The sequence below is a fragment of the Juglans regia genome, chromosome 11, assembly GCF_001411555.2.
Source record: "Juglans regia cultivar Chandler chromosome 11, Walnut 2.0, whole genome shotgun sequence".
In the NCBI taxonomy this organism is placed as follows: domain Eukaryota; kingdom Viridiplantae; phylum Streptophyta; class Magnoliopsida; order Fagales; family Juglandaceae; genus Juglans; species Juglans regia.
The window spans coordinates 34,586,334-34,604,498 of NC_049911.1; the positions used below are offsets into that span (position 1 = coordinate 34,586,334).

An 18,165-nucleotide genomic window follows, 5' to 3' on the forward strand; every position below is an offset into this window, starting at 1 on the left:
TAATTCACATAAATTTTCATTTTAAAACATCAGTTGATTCTTACTCTGTGTGATGAGTAGTAGTATTCCAAGCTTTTTTTCATTTACTATCTATATTTTTTTTTTTTTTATAGTAATTCAGAATTGATGAGACCAAACTTAAAATCTCATACAATTGAGTAGATAAGGCTTGTTAGGATAGATAAATGGTTTCATTTTATTTTATCATTATAATTTTTTTAAATTTATATATAAAATATAATAAATCATTCAAATTTTTAAAATTTTAAAATAATAATAATATTAAAAAATAATATTCTAATAATATTTTATTCAAATTTTAACTTTCATTTAAAATAATCTTATTTCATCTCACTATCCAAATATAGCCTTGAGAGATGGTAGTGCTTTAAAATTGAGTTTTGCTACACAACCTCCACCACACTCCACACTCCACACTTTTTTTAATTTTTTAAATTTTTAATATTTTTTAAAATTTTTTTTTTTGAGTTTATTCTTTTTAAATTTTTTATTCGTTATTTATATAATAAATATTTAATAAAAGAAAAAAATAATAATAATTAAAAATAATGTGGAGTGTGGAGGTTGTATGAATAGTAAGAGGTTGAGTAGATTTTTTGTTTAAAATTTTATCATGTGTGGACTTAAGAAAGAACTCTAAAATTTAGTTAATATTATAATTAATAGAGTTTCTTCAAATTATTATATACCTTTATTATTCTCTTCCAAACAGTACTTATCAATTTAAATAGAGAAATTATATTTTCAGTCTTTAAGTGGGGATTGCATATACAAGCACATTATTAAATGAAAGAAAATATCATTTTAAGAAGGATAATTTTGTAATTTTAAAAAATTTTAAAGTTAAAATAGCTCAGGCTTGCATTGTAATCCTCATTTGGAGACTATACCTAGCATTGCTCATTTAAATATTGCCGTTATTCTCAATTCTATTTGAAATTATTGACGGAGAAAAAATAAAATAAAATAAAATTGTATAGAATTTCTTTTTTCTTTTATTTTTAAGCAATTTTGCCTCATTTCAGTCTGGTTAAGCCTCGTTTGTTTTCATAAAATATTTCATTTCATTTCATCTCATCTAATCATTATAATTTTTTCAACTTTTAATATAAAATAAAATAAATAATTCAACTTTTTCAAATCTTAAAATAAAAATAATATTAAAAAATATATTCTAACAATATTTTATTTAATTTTTTAATTTGAATCTCAATTCATTTCATCTTATCTGTAAAAATAAACAAGCCCTTGATTGGATTTTATCAACTATAAAGCAAAATCCGTGTTAGGAATGGAGTTGACCAAATATAGCGGAAATTAATGTGACAAGTGAAATTTAGGTGGGGGTATGTCTAACCAGCATCATCAAAATTATTAAGAATAATTTATAAGAGAAAAGTGTTGTAGTTATAAAGATATTTAATAAATTAATATGATTTTATATAATATGTTATATTTATTTTATAATAAAAAATAGTTTTATTATCTACTACATCACATCAAATTATATCAATTTATAAATTGATTTTTATAAGATTTATTTGTAATCAAAGTATTTATTTTTCTAGTATATGAAACATTTCCCTAATTTGGAATGCAAATTGAAAAAATAATAATAATTTTGAGGTACAAAATGGATTGTTCTGATGATTCTATTAAAACTCAAACTCAATGAAACGCATTTGCCCAAAACTTTCGATAATTAGGCATTGACAGGGACTAATACGTACTAGATAGAAATGCATATCTAATATCTAATAAAAAGCACCAATGTCGTGCTTAATTATTAGAATATGTGATTTTTGACTTAAAAACTGTTCCTTTATTGGATCTGATGCTAAAGACTTTGCTTTTATATTTTTTTGATAATGATCGCACGTGATATGTGTTCCTCCCATTGTGTTCGTTCCGACATTTTAAAGGGAGAAAGCAGCTTCACTAATCTTATGGGTAGGCATATTTTCTTCCATCAACGGCAGCACGCCCGTGGGATGTCATTCTGACCAAATTATATGCTACTTTCCAACATTAGATTCGAGATATTAGTGGCATGCACTTCATAAGATGTGACACTTGCTCCTTCATAAGATTCGATTCTTAATTCAAATTGAAGAACACGTGGTCCAAAATGGATGCCTTTTCTTGTAATATTCTCCCCAACTTAAGATAATTGTGGTAGTTCGATAAACTTTTTTAAAAAATTATTAAATAATCTCAATGTACAAATAATATGATACTCAATTTATTATAACATGCCATGATGTTAAAATTGATTATGTAAGCATTCATTTTCGATGCAATGACATCTTAATATATGCTAAAAATTCTGCGTGTTTTACTTTAGAATTACCTAATAATTACCCAACTTGTAGGAAAATATATATATATTAGGGAACAGTCTTGGGTGCGTTAGCCCTAGGGTGTACCTGACATAATGATTTAAATAAAAAAAAAAATGAAAAAATCAGTAGCTTATTTGTCTGGAAAAAGAAAATACAAAATTAAAAAAAGATAAAAAATCACGATTAAAAAAAATCTAAATTTCAGTAAAGTATGAGCATTGGTCTGCATACATATTGGATTATCTATTTACTCTTTATATAATAATAAAATATTATTAATCTGTTATTAAAAAAATAAAATAAAAAAAATGAGTACACTGTTAGAACAAAAAGGACATACAAAAATACGTCAATTCATGTGTGCTTCGGGACTATTAAGGGTCTTTTGATAAAACACGATCATTTATTAAATTCTACAAAAGAGTTACACGTCAAATGATCAAAAGTCTTAAAGATATTTTGGTAAAATTCTACATGGAAACTACACGCCAAATGGTTAAGGGTTTTGAGGACTTTTTGATAAAATAGAACTTAACGGACTTAATGAAAAAATAATAAAAATTAACTGAAAAATAATAAAAGTTACTATCTAATGTCAGATAGATACTTATTATAATAGAGTATATTTCTTGATGGCATGGAAGAGACACTAATAACCATGATATTGTTCATATTACAAGAGTTAGTGTACAAATAAGACATATGATCAGATAATCAATTGGAAAGAGAAGATCACTCGTGTTTAGCGAAAATTTTGGGTTCACATTTGAATGAGCTTTGGGACCCAAATTCGAGCTAGAATTCATGTCATGTAGTTGAAATAATTATGGTTGATAAGTCCAATAATTAATTCAGTGCATGCATTTGTTGCGCTAGCCTAGTCTTTTATTGTTCTTAGTCGTAGGCGAGGATTTGGTCAAGTTTGATGTACTACGTAGTTTGAATTTGAGAGGCCCGAATTACCTTGAATTAGTTTTGAAACTTCTGGTTTCAATTGCAACATTTTGGAATAAAAATGCATTTCCCATCACTTTTATTCTACTGAATAGCAACAATCACACACACACACACACACACATATATATATATATATATATATATATATATATATATAAATATATATATTTCTAAAGAAGGTTGGAAATTAATATGCAAACTCCTGATCCATATCATAAGATTGTAGAGTTATTGCTAATTGTTTTTTGGATGAAAAAAGTCTAAACCTCCGTTTGAATAGTGAGATGAGATAAAATAGTTTTAGATAAAAATTTAAAATTAAATAAAATATTATTATAATATTATTTTTTAATATTATTACGGTTTTGATATTTAAAAAAGTTGAATTATTTATTATATTTTATGTGATAATTTAAAAATATTATAATAATAAAATAAAATGAGATGAAATTAATCCGTTTTTATATCCAAACTAACCTAATTCTATAGACACCGAGGAGCATTAATGTTGTTAGCCGGATGAGCCAACAGAACTAATGTTGATTCACACGTTACGTACGCACCCACGGTTGGAAAGTCTATACAAGCTTCATATTTTAGTAAGAGTTTTGCTATATTACTGTTCATATCTCACATGAGGTGATTTTTTTTTTTTTTATAGAGTGTGGAGGTGTTTTTTATAGAGTGTATGAGTATTTTTTTATAGAGTGTGGGGTGTAAGATGTGGATTAATAAATAGTAATTGATAAGAAAATTTTAGTAATATTTTTGAAAAACAAAATCACAGAGACGACCACAATTTCTATACAGTTTCATTTTTTTATTTTATTTTTTTGAGCCGATCAATAGATATTCAGATACTCTCAACGCTTCAATAAGCTACTACCATTACATTTTACAGGAAGAATATCACGGACTGTCGATTTTTGGAGTTATATCGATCCGAGTTTTGTTATACATCAGTTACTATTTATCTTTATATCTCATATTTAATAATTATTTTTTTATAAGATATGAGATATGAGATATAAAATAATAATTAATAAGAATAATTATTCTATTGATATAAATTATTGTTCTATCATACCAAAAAGAAAAAAGAAAAAATTATATTTATCATCATCAACACCAAATATCAATATGTGTGAATATGTGTTTAAATATAAAGATAAAAATAATAAATTATATATTGATGTGTAATGTGAAAATAATAAGTAATATTTCTTTAAAAAAAAAAAAAAATACTATTGCGTTGCCAAGGAAAGATTACGGTGGTCAAGGTCAATGCCATCGTGGTCGCAAACGGCAAATCTTTATTGTCTCGATGGAAGACTTTTGAAAGAAAAATACTACTATTTTCACTTGTTTTTACTGCTAGTTCTTATTGCTATAAATTTTATTATTATTATTTTTTACTTAATAATTAAATAAATATTTTTAATAATATTATGAATTTTTTATTTTTTAAAATATATTTAAATGTGTTAAAAAAATACATATAAAAAGATATAAAAATAAAAACTCATTCCAAAATTACTAACGGAAGACCCAACGAAAACTTCCAGTTGTGAAAGTAACACCTCTCTTAACCTAAAATTATTGAAGTTATAGGAAAGTCTTTAAGTTATTTTTTGTAATGAGTTTTGCTATTTATTATTTTTATTTTTATTTTATTTTATTTTTTAAAATTAATTGAATTTTTTAATTATAATTCATACATAATACATAATACATTTGGTAAGAGTAAGAAATAATAAAAATAAATATTGTGTATAAGAGAAATATTTTGGATCTCGAATTTAAGACCTAAAAAATATCTCGAATGAGATTTTTTATTTTTTATTTTTTATTTTTTATTTTTTTACCAAATGATTAAAAAATATATTTTTTAATAATATTATAAATTTTTTATTTTTTTTAAAATATTTATAATAATTAAAAAAATATATAAAAAAAAATTACTCTTTTCGAAATATATTTTGGGTCTCGAACGGAATCCGTAGCAGTACTCTTGTATGTTATGTGTGCGGACGGTAAATATAATTTTTCTTAATCCCGAACCGAACGCCAACTGACCCATTCCATTGGCTAGGTGTGCGCCACGCGATTCAAGGATTTAGCGGCCACAATTCAATCGATCCAACGGCTAGACTCGTCCCTGTGATTTCACGCGACTACAGCTTCCTCAACTTGTCAGTTATTTTCGCTGAATTTTTTCGCTCTTTTACGCACATGACAAAGGGCGATACCAACAAACCAATTGGGAAAGAGAAAGCTTACGTGTCGGTGGACGACGGGGTTAACCATAGCATGACAAGTAGAAACTTTTACCATCGTGATTTCACTCAACTCATCGTGATTTCACTGAATTCACGATCAAACTAAACGGTTATATAAATGTAGAAATTCTATTTGCAAAGTGAAGACTGCGTGTATAATTTTATTAATTAATAATAAAAAATTATTATAATTTTAATTTTTTTTTAAAATAATTAGATTGACTTATATAAATAGTCTCTATTTAAAAATGAGAAATTCTATTTACAGTCTTGAAGTGGGGACTGCATGTGCAGGCACATACTTAAATGAGAGAAAGCATTATTTTAGGAAAGATAATTTTGTAATTTTACAAAATTTTAAAGTTAAAATAGCCTAGACCTGCACATGCAGTCCCCAAATGGAAACTGTACCTACCATTGCTCTTTAAAAATTATACGTAAACTAACTCATAAATTATTACATTCTTCTAATTTTTTATATAAAATATAATAAATAATTAATATTAAAAAATAATATTTTAATAATATTTTATTCAATTACTTGATCACAATTTTAGCAGGTGATCAACTACCTAATCGGACGAAAAAAGAAAAGCAAATTCCGTTCGTTTCGAGGAAGCTTCAATATCTTTCCTTTCCTTTCCTTTCCAGCTTATTACTGCCTACCCTCTCCCTCTTTCTCTCGTTCGAAACCAGTCTCTTTGAGAACTCAGGTAACGGCTTTTCTTCGATTTGCACGAATTATTAGTTTTGACTTTGTAATTGTTCGGAGTTTCAGAATAATTTTTTTAATATTGAAGGGTTATTCTTTTTTTGGGGGGGTTGGATTCATCCATGTTTTTCTTGGATTAATGGGGACTATCAATTTCTTTTCATTATTAGTTCATAAATACATGGATTATGGATTAGCTTCTTCGTCGGTGTTGCATATTTCTATTAAATTCCCAATGGTTCACGAGCTGCTGGATTTTGAGAAAATGAATTTGGTGTTAATTTGTTAAGAGTTTAATTACATATGGATGATAAATCGTAGTTATCAACACGATAGAAATGATACGAGAAAGGCTTCACCTGCGTGCATTCTACAACATTAATTTCCAGGATACAAGAGTACCATTTATATCATATTATTAGAATAATGATATAATTGCAATGAAGAAAACTCAGGTTTACAGAGGTACATGAAGATTTGTTAAACGTATCCACGATCGTCTTGGAGGAAAACTTTTTGTTTGTTTATGTTTTTCTAAATCTTATTTTAATTTGGAAGGAACTAAGAAAGAGAGAGAGAGAGAGAGAAGTGACCTTTGAAGCGGCTGACATCAACCAGTTATTAACGTTGATATTCTTAGTATATATGATCTTAACCTCACTAGAATGCTTTAAGAGCTTCTATCTGCCTGTTTTCTAGTCAAGCTCATTAGGAGACGTTTGGATTCGAAGATGAGTTGAGATGAGTTGAAATGACTTGAGATGAGTTGAGATTGATTGTGAATAGTAATGAGATGAGTTGTGAATAGTAGTGAGATTTGTGAGTTAAAGTTGCTGAATAGTAATAAATAGTAGTGAGATGAGTTGAGATGAGTTGAGATGAGCTGAGATCTCTTTCGAATCCAAACGTCCCCTTAAATGATGGTGGAAAAATCTCTTCTTGCTAGAAGGTCTCTGATGGTTTACCTTAGCATACAAAGAAGCGCCTCTGTGGCAGTTAAGGCTCCGTTTGGATACAAAAACGGTTTCATCTCATCTCATCTCATCATTACAATTTTTCCAAATTCTCATACAAAATATAATAAACAATTCAACATTTTCAAATCCTAAAATAATAATAATATTAAAAAATAATATTTTAATAAGATTTTATTCGACGTTCAACTTTCCATTAAAATCATCTCATCTCATCTCACTATCCAAACGGGATCTAAATGATAACTGCTACCCTTACGATTTACTAGAGCAGCTGTGCATAAAAGGTATTTATATATAATTCAAGAAACAGCATTTCACATACTATGAAATGGGGGATGTTTGCTGCTTTCATCAGCTGTTTGCGTTTCTGGACTATTTTTCCTATATGAATTCCCCATTTAGCTAATTTTTATGAGCCTTGAGCTCCTTGATTGTTGTCAATCTACTTTTATTTTCAGCATATTTTCTGATTTATTTATTTATGCTTTTTTATAATGCACTGATTGCTCATGTTGATGCTAGTTTGCTTGGGCCCATCTTATTTAGAGTCTGACATATCTTTTTCTTCTTTAGCAAAGATCTGCAAACTTAAACTCCCATTGAGCCCATTTTGTGCATAGCTTTTACCAATGGGATGGGGAAACATCTACAGGAGACGCATGAGAGTATTCACTGTGACTTTACTAATATACCTAGATTATAAGGTAAAAGCTTCTCAATTGCAGTTGTTGCTTTAAATAAATGGAACACCACATTACCTTGTTTTTATATATATATATATATCTATGAAGGCCTTACAGCAAAGAGAGAAATGGACTAGTAGACCTAAAAGATCTATCATATGGGAAAGAGCCCACGAGCGCAACGCCAAGCGTGTGCTTAGTTTGATAATGGAGTTAGAAGGTTTGTGGGTGAAGCTTGGACAGTATCTATCCACACGTGCAGATGTGCTTCCTGAGGCATATATATGCGTTCTCAAGCAGTTACAAGACTCTCTTCCTCCTCGTCCCTTGCAAGAGGTATTGTGCATACCAAATGATTGTATTTATTTTTGTTCTATGTTTATATATGTCATTGATAGTATAAAAAACCATTGAAGTGATATTGTCAATGTATTGCATAATGTTATTGGACCTACAAATGTCATGCAACTTTGGTAGGTCCAAACAAGAATGCCAAGGTGAAAACATTTTTGAAAATTTCATTTGGAAGACAATTTTTTGGTGATGCTAATATGCTATATTTCAAACAGTTGTTTTTAGATTCCGATTGTAAACATGGTTTCAAATCATCATATGTATTCTTCAATTGAAAATGCTTGGCTTTTTTTTCCTTATTCTTAAACTGACATTTCATGCCATGTCACATGAACAGTAGTTCATGAATGTTTTTGCTTAGCAAATATTTTACAGGAGTCTTCCTATATCAAGATAGCCCCCAGGTACATCATTTTCTGAGTGGTCAATTTTGTTTGTGCAGATTTGTCATACCATAGAGACAGAGTTGGGGAAATCAATGGATGAACTGTTCTCAGATTTTGTCAAAACTCCTCTGGCAACGGCATCTGTAAGATCCTCAAACTATTGTTGGTAGCCGGAAATGTAGCTGTTAGATTAGGACTATGAATGATTGATTTCTTATTTTTTCTTTTTTGTTGGGTCAATATTATTATTTACTCATTCTGTTCTAAGCAGATAGCACAAGTCCATCGTGCAACTCTGCTCAATGGGCAGGAGGTGGTTGTTAAAGTTCAACATGAGGGCATCAAGACAATCATATTGGAGGTTTTGCATGCTTTGGCTTTTGAGATTTCGGGATGAAAAGTAAGTCGAAGTTGTTTCTCATAGTTTTTTGCATACTATTGTTTGACAGGACTTGAAAAATGCGAAGGCAATTGTTGACTGGATAGCCTGGGCAGAACCACAGTATGACTTTAACCCTATGATAGATGAATGGTGCAAAGAAGCTCCCAAGGAACTTGACTTCAATTGTGAAGCTGGTATGCTCTTTCCTGGATTGGTCATTTTGAACTGATTTTAGCAAATTTTTTGTGACTTAAAGGAAAATGATTGTGCTTTCTTGATCCACTTGTGGCATTTAAGGTGTGTGTGTGGAGAGAATTATGGATGTACCTGAGGTTATTGGAACAAAGGGAATGGAAATTCCATCAAACCAAAATGGTGTCGTAGGGATGGGTATCATATGAAAATATGTATTTACTTATAAGAAAAAAGATTTGTCTGATAAAATACTAGCAGGACATTCTTTTCCTGGGTTGGTTGAATAGTTGGGTGGTGGTATGTTGGCTATGCTTGATCTCTATTGTCTAACCCAGCTGTATTTTCCTGTTATAGCCCGCTTCTTTTCAATTTGGTTAAATCCAAGTTTAGTCTTATGTGCTGTATTCTTAACTGGTTTTGAGTTTTTTAACTCATCATCTTGACATTTGGCATTAATTATGCTTAATTTGGGAAATTTCCCCTTCCTGTTTGTTTTTCATATTGGTTAGTATTGACATTTTCTTTTGTGTCCATAGAGAATACTCGATCAGTATCCAGAAATCTTGGATGCAAAATTGGTAGACATGAGAATAACAAGAATGCCAATCGAGTGGATGTATTAATTCCAGATGTTATTCAGGTATACTGTCTCCCAAGTTGTTAACACCGCATCTGTAAACTGGTGTCGTGGGATTTAGTTTGCCTCATGCTTTATATTGAGAAAAAATACCTTATATCGAAACTTTGACAGATCTTAAGAAGTTAGAAGTCATGTACCAGTTTTTAAAAATTAGATTCTGTTGTCATGTAAATTTGTCTTCAGTTCTTGTAAAGGAAAATAATACAATTATTCTAAATAGAGTATTAAATATAAAGAAATTTCAAGGTAAATATGAAAGGTTCTTTACTACTCTCAATACATTTGACCTAAGATTGAAGTTGCACAATCGTGAAGACATCTGCCCAAAAGATCGTCTGTGATGAAGCCCTTGTTAACCAACAAACCCCTGCCCTTCTGCACAGATTTTTAGGTCTTCCTAAAATTAACTTTAAACATATTGTCTCCATATGTAAATTTTCAGCATTCGGGATAATAGGTCTTGGAGTAGGCTTAGAGAAGTGCTTCCTTATTTCAGCTGAGTTGTATGGATGGTTGAAATTAATATGCTTCCGTTATATCGCATATGTATATTTTTTCCTGTTACAGTGTAAAATATGTTTTCACCTATCTTACTCTTCACCGTCTTTAAATGATAGTCAACAGAGAAAGTCCTTATTTTGGAGTACATGGATGGGATCCGTTTAAATGACTTGGAATCATTGGAGGCTTTTGGTGTTAACAAGCAAAACCTTGTCAAAGAAATTACACGTGCATACGCCCACCAAATTTATGTTGATGGATTTTTCAATGGTGACCCTCATCCTGGTAATCTCTTTCTCTCTCTCACACACACACACGCGAGCGCACACAGACATCCCCAACACACTGTCTTTTCCCCTCTTTTCAACAGGAGTTTAGTATGGTATTGTATCGAGCTATTCTCTCTGCGTAAATATTTTTAAGGAACAAATGGTAGTTTGAATTTTCATGAACTATTATTAGCTCACCTTAAGAGATAAACTTTTTAAAAGATACATCCAACTTAAGGAGATAAACAAATATTATGGAAGGAAAATACTGCGGCACTTGTGATCATAGTATCATACAGCTTATGCAAGCATGGCAAAAAATGAGAATCCATGTCAATGTAAATGAGATCACTCCCATAGTAGCTGGAATCTACATTTGATTGTCTTCATGCTCATGAAGCAATGCATTCTGCTTTATAAACGGCTTTATACGGATCTTCACTGCAGGGAATTTTCTTGTGAGCAAGGAACCTCCTCATCGTCCAATTTTGCTGGACTTTGGGCTTACTAAAAAACTATCAAGCTCTATGAAGCAAGCCCTGGCAAAGATGTTTCTGGCATCTGCTGAGGTTTGTACAAGCTTTTTGTAAATTCTTTATCTATCATACTGACCTTGATTTTGCAAGCTTTAATGTGTTCATGCTCTCAGACATAAAAAAGTAGCAGTGTTTTTCTCCTTGCCTTTTCCTGACTGGGAAACATATTTACCATTTTCCTTTCTTTTTCTTTACATATTATTTTAACTTTGTGTCGCACTAGGTTGTCATGGTGAGTGTTGAAAATTAAGTCAAACAATCCTTAAGGATCTGTGTAAGAGTAATTGTTCTGTTTTCACTTGGGTGACTTAAGGCAGTGCTGTGATGTGCAATTTTTCATGCACAATATGTGCGAGGAAATTGATTATCAGATGGTATTGTTTGCGTTCTTTTACCAATCTAAATTATAGTTGTTACAATACAACTACAAGTGGTTTGTTACTGTTATCCATTACTTTTAAGGTTGCTTCAAACTACACTCTTTGAGTGATGGTATTTTGGGATGCTGTTTGCCACAGGGGGACCACGTGGCTCTTTTGTCTGCTTTTGCAGAAATGGGACTTAAGTTGCGCCTGGACATGCCAGAGCAAGCAATGGAGGTGACAACTGTATTCTTTCGGAGTGCAACACCTGCCAAAGAATCCCTTGTAAATATGGACTAAACTCTTTTGATTTTGCAGTTACTTGCTTCTTACATTGCTTTTGTAAACTTAGTAAGTCCCATTTGCTTATATATTTGCTGGATTTTTAAGGAAACCATGAAATCTTTGTCGGAGCAAAGAACAAAAAACATGAAGCTTGTGCAAGAAAAGATGAAACTCAACCAAAAAGAGGTTAAACGATTTAATCCTGTAAGTTCATTTATTTGTCTCCTAGCCATGTTTCTCTGATATGTTAGATTGGCCATTTTCATCCCCTTTCAATTTGCTAATGATCTTTCTTTCTAGGTTGATGCATTTCCTGGAGATATTGTAATTTTTTCCCGGGTCCTTAATCTTCTACGAGGTCTGCAATTGAGATACCTCTTGTTAAATTGTATGGTCAAATGATGAAGCCTTTTAATTTTTACGTGTTACATGGATTTAGGGCTTTCTTCTCTGATGAATGCTCGGATAGTATATCTGGATATCATGAGACCATTTGCGGAATCTGTTTTGCAAGGGTGAGTGTATCCTGAACCTTGGTGTGTCGGGCTTTATTGTTGTTTCTGTTTAATTTCTGATTGAATTCTGGATGCATTCTCAGAAATATTTATAGGGGACCAGCAGTTAATGATCAATGGGTCTATGACACACCCGTGCATTCTGATGTGGAGGCAAAGTTAAGGAAGCTCCTAGTTGAACTGGGGAATAATGAGAAAATACTTGGAATACAGGTGTGCAGCTTGTTTAGATATTAATATGATAGGATGAAAAACTGAACAGTCTCCGTGTTTATGTAGCATTATTGAAGCTTAATATATTCTCTGTCATCCTGTTCTTTACATTGTAGTTTTGCAGCTTTTAGTGGTGGTGTATTTACCTCGGGTGTTAGTTTTTTTCCTTTTAAAGGATGAACTAGCTGGTGTTTATTACTAGCTTTTCTTGTCGGTCATGCTTTCTTTATTGCTAAGTTCATTTTTCCTTCCTCTATTTTGTTATTAACCAAAGTTCTGCCATCACATCTCTTTGTATGTCATTTTTTTGTCTCCCATTATGGCATGCAGAAGGGCTTAGTATAACTCTTTATCTGTTATTTAATTGTTTTCATCATTCTATGGGAACTGTTATTACTGAAAGAAGTTGCTATAAATGTTAAACTTATATCATGAGACCTTTTCCCTCCAACCTTCGGCCCCTTTATTCATGTGAGTGCACTCAACAATAAAAGCTGTTTATAATAGGATCCTGTAGGGATTTGTCATGAATAGTTCTTGAAACGCTAGTGTATATTGCCTGATACCAGTATTTGGCATATACTACATTCTGTATCTAGGTCTCTGTTAAACTCTGCCTGGAAGTACAGGTAATCGAGGATAAATGAAGATTTATTAACCCGATAGAAATTATTGAGTGTGGAAGTTTTGTAGCAAATGCAACTAGTGATTTTGGATCTCTGAACGAACGAGAAGTGAGGAAAACCTACAAAAGCATATGGGTGATTAGATGCTAAGAACAAATTTAGGTTTAGTTATTCTGTGTTGTTGTGAACTACTAAGGTCTGAACAGAAGTATAGATTTAGGTGAGTTAAATTCACTAGAAGCCCTAAGGATTTTTGTGTGTTGTATTATTGAGAATGAGAATTCTATTTTGTGTTCCCTGCAGGAAGCTTAGCCTCGTTTGTTTTCACAACTCCTCTCATCTAACATTATAACTTTCACAAATTTCCATATAAAATAAAATAAACAATTCAAGTTTTTCAAATTTCAAAACAAAAATAATATTAAAAAAATATATTCTAACGATATTTTATTCAACTTTTAACTTTAATTTCTTCTCATCTCATTTGCGAAAACAAACGAGGCCTAAGTTTCACGTATGACTACATGAAAAAAGAAGTCTCTTCATTGGTTCCTTTTTCTTGGAAAGTTTATGTGGTAAGGTTAAAATCAGAAGAGCTCTATGTGTATAAGATGTAATGTATGTGATAACGTACAAGTTGACCAAGTTATATGTTTCCATTTGATGAATGGAACAGGAGATTTACCACGGGTAAGAAATGAACTTAGGTGACATAAATCAGCACATCTTAAATGTTCTTAGAATCTTTACATTTTCTTCAATTTTAGGTAGTTTAGCTACGTTATTGAGATTGGTAATGTGGAATTTCAATGCCTATGGCATTCTGGGATTTTTTTTCCGTTTGTGTGATTTTATTTCAATCTTTTTGTAAAGGTATGCGCATACAAAGATGGAGAGGTTATCATTGACACTGCTGCTGGAGTGCTTGGTCGATATGATCCTCGTCCAGTCCAGCCTGATAGCCTTTTTCCGGTTTTTTCTGTGACAAAGGGGATCACAGCTGGAATGTTACATTGGCTGGTCGAAAATGGGTGCGTTGTAGACTCTTGTGAACTTCAAAATTTCATTTGCTGAATCAAAGACCAATTGATCATTTTATATTTTCACGTAGTGATGGACAATTAATTAATCTTTCATCCCAAAGGTGGTTTGATGGTCCATGATGCCGTACAAATAGTGGGCATGGCATGGGAATTAGCATTTTTTCTGTACACGCGCACACAAACACAGAGACACACAGATACCAATATAGGCAGCACTATGGCAGATGTAGGGTTTTCAATGTGGCCCAACTTCTCAATAGTTAGAAATTTTTTCAGGAGCATATTCTGCGATTCCTGGATTGCCCCCCCCCCTCTCCCCCATCCCAATGCCTGACTGAAATGTATCTTAACATTTATAACGTTGACATATGTTGTGAAATTTTATAATGAAGGAAAGGCAATACTGAAATCTTAATTATTTCATGTACTCTTATTTTCCCCAATTTTTCCCAGTGCTTATAATTGCCAAATTACATGTTTGCAGGAACCAAGTAGTTAAATTTTCTATTGCCCATATTTTCTGTGCTTTGATTCATGTTTCTGACCATTTTATTGTGCAGGAAGCTGAATCTCAAGGAAAATGTAGCAAATGTTTGGCCGGAATTTGGATCAAATAGAAAAGATCTCATTAAGGTTTCAATTTTGTCTCAACTCATGATAACTTCTCCCATTATCAACTGAAATTCTTATTTTTCCTTTATTTCTGTTTAGGTCCATCATGTGCTTAACCATACATCTGGTCTTCACAATGCTTTGGCAGACATTATCAGAGAAAATCCTCTACTATGGTCTGACTGGGATGAATGTTTGAAGCAAATTGCCTTGTCTGTGCCTGAGACTGAACCTGGCCAGGTGCAGTTGTATCACTATCTGTCATTTGGCTGGTTATGTGGTGGCATTATTGAGGTATTATTTATTGCCTACATGTCAGAATGATTTAATGATCTGTCAATTTATCTAAAATTCCTCCCAAACTTTTTTATGCCCTGTATGGATCTGAGAATGATCTTATGAAAAGGTTTTGTGGTAATTTGATTATCTACTATTTCCTATAGGTATTAAGTTGATACGATAGCTTAGATTGACCTGGGTCTATAGTCCTTACAAATTATTGTATTTATGTATCAATGTGGGGATTTCTTCCCATGAAGTGATGCTTAAAGAAGTTCATTCCTTCCTGCTGACTCTTAACCTGGCCCAACAATGATAATGCTCCCGACATGTCGAGCTTGAAGGGACTTCTGTTTGGACAGAGGGGCCTCTACCTCTGAATTAAGTAGCTTGGTCTGACAGCACTAAACATGGTTAAACTTGAGTATTTAGTCTGGCTTCCTTGATAATAAAGAAGAGGCTTGATGCTTGATATAGTTTTCATTTTGCCTTGTATATGACGATGTGGTGTTCATTTCATTCATTCTGATAGATTTTAGCTCTCTCCCTCTCTCTCCTCCCCACAAACACACACACACACAAAATCCCCAAGCAAAAACAAATGTAGGCAGTTTTGATCCATATTATGTTTTGATTGTCAATTTGATATGTATTGACAGGACTATGTGGAGGCCAAAGATCTTTATTATCCTTTGACTTTATGATTATTCTACACCTACCTGTTTTCCCGTTTTAATATTCTGTTTTGATCACAGCATGCATCTGGGAAAAAGTTTCAGGAAATTCTTGAAGAAGCATTAATTCATCCCCTGCAAATTGAAGGCGAGCTATACATTGGAATCCCTCCAGGCAAGTGTTGAATCGTGTTATCCTGACCAACATGCTATATTTTGCATTAAGTAAACACGATTGTGTTACATTCTTCCCTCATTCATGCTGAACTAAAAATTAAAATAAAGTTTATAATTTTTCGTTAGTTTATGTTTTGTTGTTGGTGGGGTTTATAACAGTTGGGGAAAATAAGGTCAGCAGTAAACTAATTATCATCTCCCTTATCATTATTTACGGTTGATCCTATTCAGGTGTTGAATCGCGACTTGCAACGATCACGCTAGATACAGATGATCTGCATAAGCTCTCAGGGATCAGCATTCGTCCTGACATGCCCTCCACGTTCCAGCCAAGTGATATTGCCCAATCCATGACCACCCTTCCAGCTCTGTTTAACATGCTCAACACTCGCCGTGCCATCATACCTGCTGCTAATGGACATTGCTCAGCGCGTGCACTTGCGCGTTACTATGCAGCCCTAGCTGATGGTGGTGTAGTACCTCAACCTCATTCCTCATCTTCCAAGCCGCCACTTGGCAGCCACCCCCACATCCCCAAATTTCCTTCCCAGAAGCCCTTAAAAAGGCGGAGAGGTAGCAGAACTAAGGAGGCAGGTACCGATTCAACGAACAGCACTAATGACCATGAACAGAAACCGAATCATGATGACGTTAGCCTTAGTAGAGATGCCAGCTGTGGTGCTTCTACCACTAGGCTTGCCAATGATGGTTGCACTAGCAATGACAATGGCAATAGCACCAGTATGACCGACAACCCTGAAAATCCCAATCCTCGAAACAACTCTATTGGTAGGATTTTTAACAATCCCAGAATTCACGATGCGTTTTTGGGTGTTGGCGAATATGGGAATTTGGTTTTGCCAAATGGGGATTTTGGCCTAGGATTTAAGAGGTTCAATTTGAAGGAGGGGCCCCCTGTAGCCTTTGGGCACTCGGGAATGGGCGGATCAACAGGCTTTGCCGACTTGAATAACAGGTTTGCTATTGCTGTGACCCTGAATAAAATGTCTTTTGGCGCTGTAACTGCAAACATCGTACAGCTTGTTTGTTCAGAGTTGAATATCCCGGTACCGGAGGACTTCTTGAGATTTGGTGGGATGGGACCTGATGCCCAGTTAAATCCTGCGAGACCTTTGATTAATTGAGGATGGGAAGAAAAATTTTTCCCGTTTACATATTACATTGTTTTTACCTATACTACCAATACTATATATATCTTGACATTCAAACTCTACAGAAGCTTTTCTAGCGCATTGTTATACCTTTACCGAAGGCAAATGTAGATGTCATTGTTCTTAAAATTGTACCGTATATGCTTCCACTTGATCACAAAACATAACGACAGGTGCAATGCATAATTATTTTTTCATGGTCTTTCTTTTAGACTAATTCCCTTATTCTGTATATACGACGTGCCAACGTTATAAGTTTAGAGCATACAAATTTGAAATTCTGTGTAAATTTTTTGAAACAAGTATATAACTTATAGAAAAAAAAAATCATTATTTATGGTGGGATTTATTTTTTATTTTTCTAAATGATTCAAAATTGGATTTAGTAAAATGATGTTGGAACTTTCCTTCTAAATTTTCCGAATGAATTAGCATGACGTATCTCACATGCAAAAGTTGTAGCCAAGATGCATATCATGATTTCCTGTTTTTCAAGAGGCATTGATTAACAAGTAACAAGGCTTTAAAATTAAAGACCCTTGCGGGGAACCTATGGATTTTTCATGCTATACCAAATTCGCGGAAGGAAATTATGAAAATACAGTATAAGAAACCATTAAAATAAGTCTATCTATGTGACAAAAAAATTGTCTAATCTTTTTTCTTCTCTCTCCAGGCTATATATCCTCCCACCACCGTTTTCGGTATAACCACATTTTCTCCGGCCAAAGGGGGGGAGGAGAGTCGGCTCCACCCTCCATATCCCTGTCTAACCTTCATCGGACTTGTTCAAAGATCTTTTCCGATTTTCCTTTAGTTTCTCACCCATAGCATCGAAATGCACCAATTTGTAGCCTACCGGCCTCTTACAACCGCCATGCACCCGACTATCAGATTCTCCAACAGTCGATCTGTTAGATGACAGAAGAAAACAGACCAAAAGTGTAGTGTGTACGTCTCACGTGAAGCTCAC

The 18,165-nt window shown here is 32.8% G+C and overlaps 1 protein-coding gene across 2 annotated transcripts; it reads left to right on the forward strand.

The window, feature by feature from the left end:
- The first annotated feature begins 6,176 nt into the window (after positions 1-6,176).
- On the forward strand, positions 6,177-17,426 carry LOC109009539. 2 transcript variants are annotated; one of them, XM_018990052.2, is made up of 19 exons: positions 6,177-6,312; positions 7,862-7,992; positions 8,080-8,307; positions 8,768-8,854; positions 8,983-9,072; positions 9,161-9,287; positions 9,825-9,928; positions 10,546-10,714; positions 11,146-11,267; positions 11,753-11,881; positions 11,987-12,085; positions 12,182-12,239; positions 12,321-12,396; positions 12,480-12,609; positions 14,109-14,266; positions 14,839-14,911; positions 14,990-15,184; positions 15,925-16,018; positions 16,252-17,426. In XM_018990052.2, the coding sequence occupies exons 2-19, from the start codon at positions 7,918-7,920 to the stop codon at positions 17,163-17,165; spliced, it is 2,928 nt and encodes a 975-aa protein (XP_018845597.1). In that variant the 5' UTR covers positions 6,177-6,312; positions 7,862-7,917; the 3' UTR covers positions 17,166-17,426. The 2 variants fall into 2 exon arrangements, with proteins under 2 accessions (XP_018845597.1, XP_018845598.1); XM_018990053.2 differs by having other exon boundaries at positions 7,867-7,992.
- Positions 17,427-18,165: the final 739 nt, after the last annotated feature.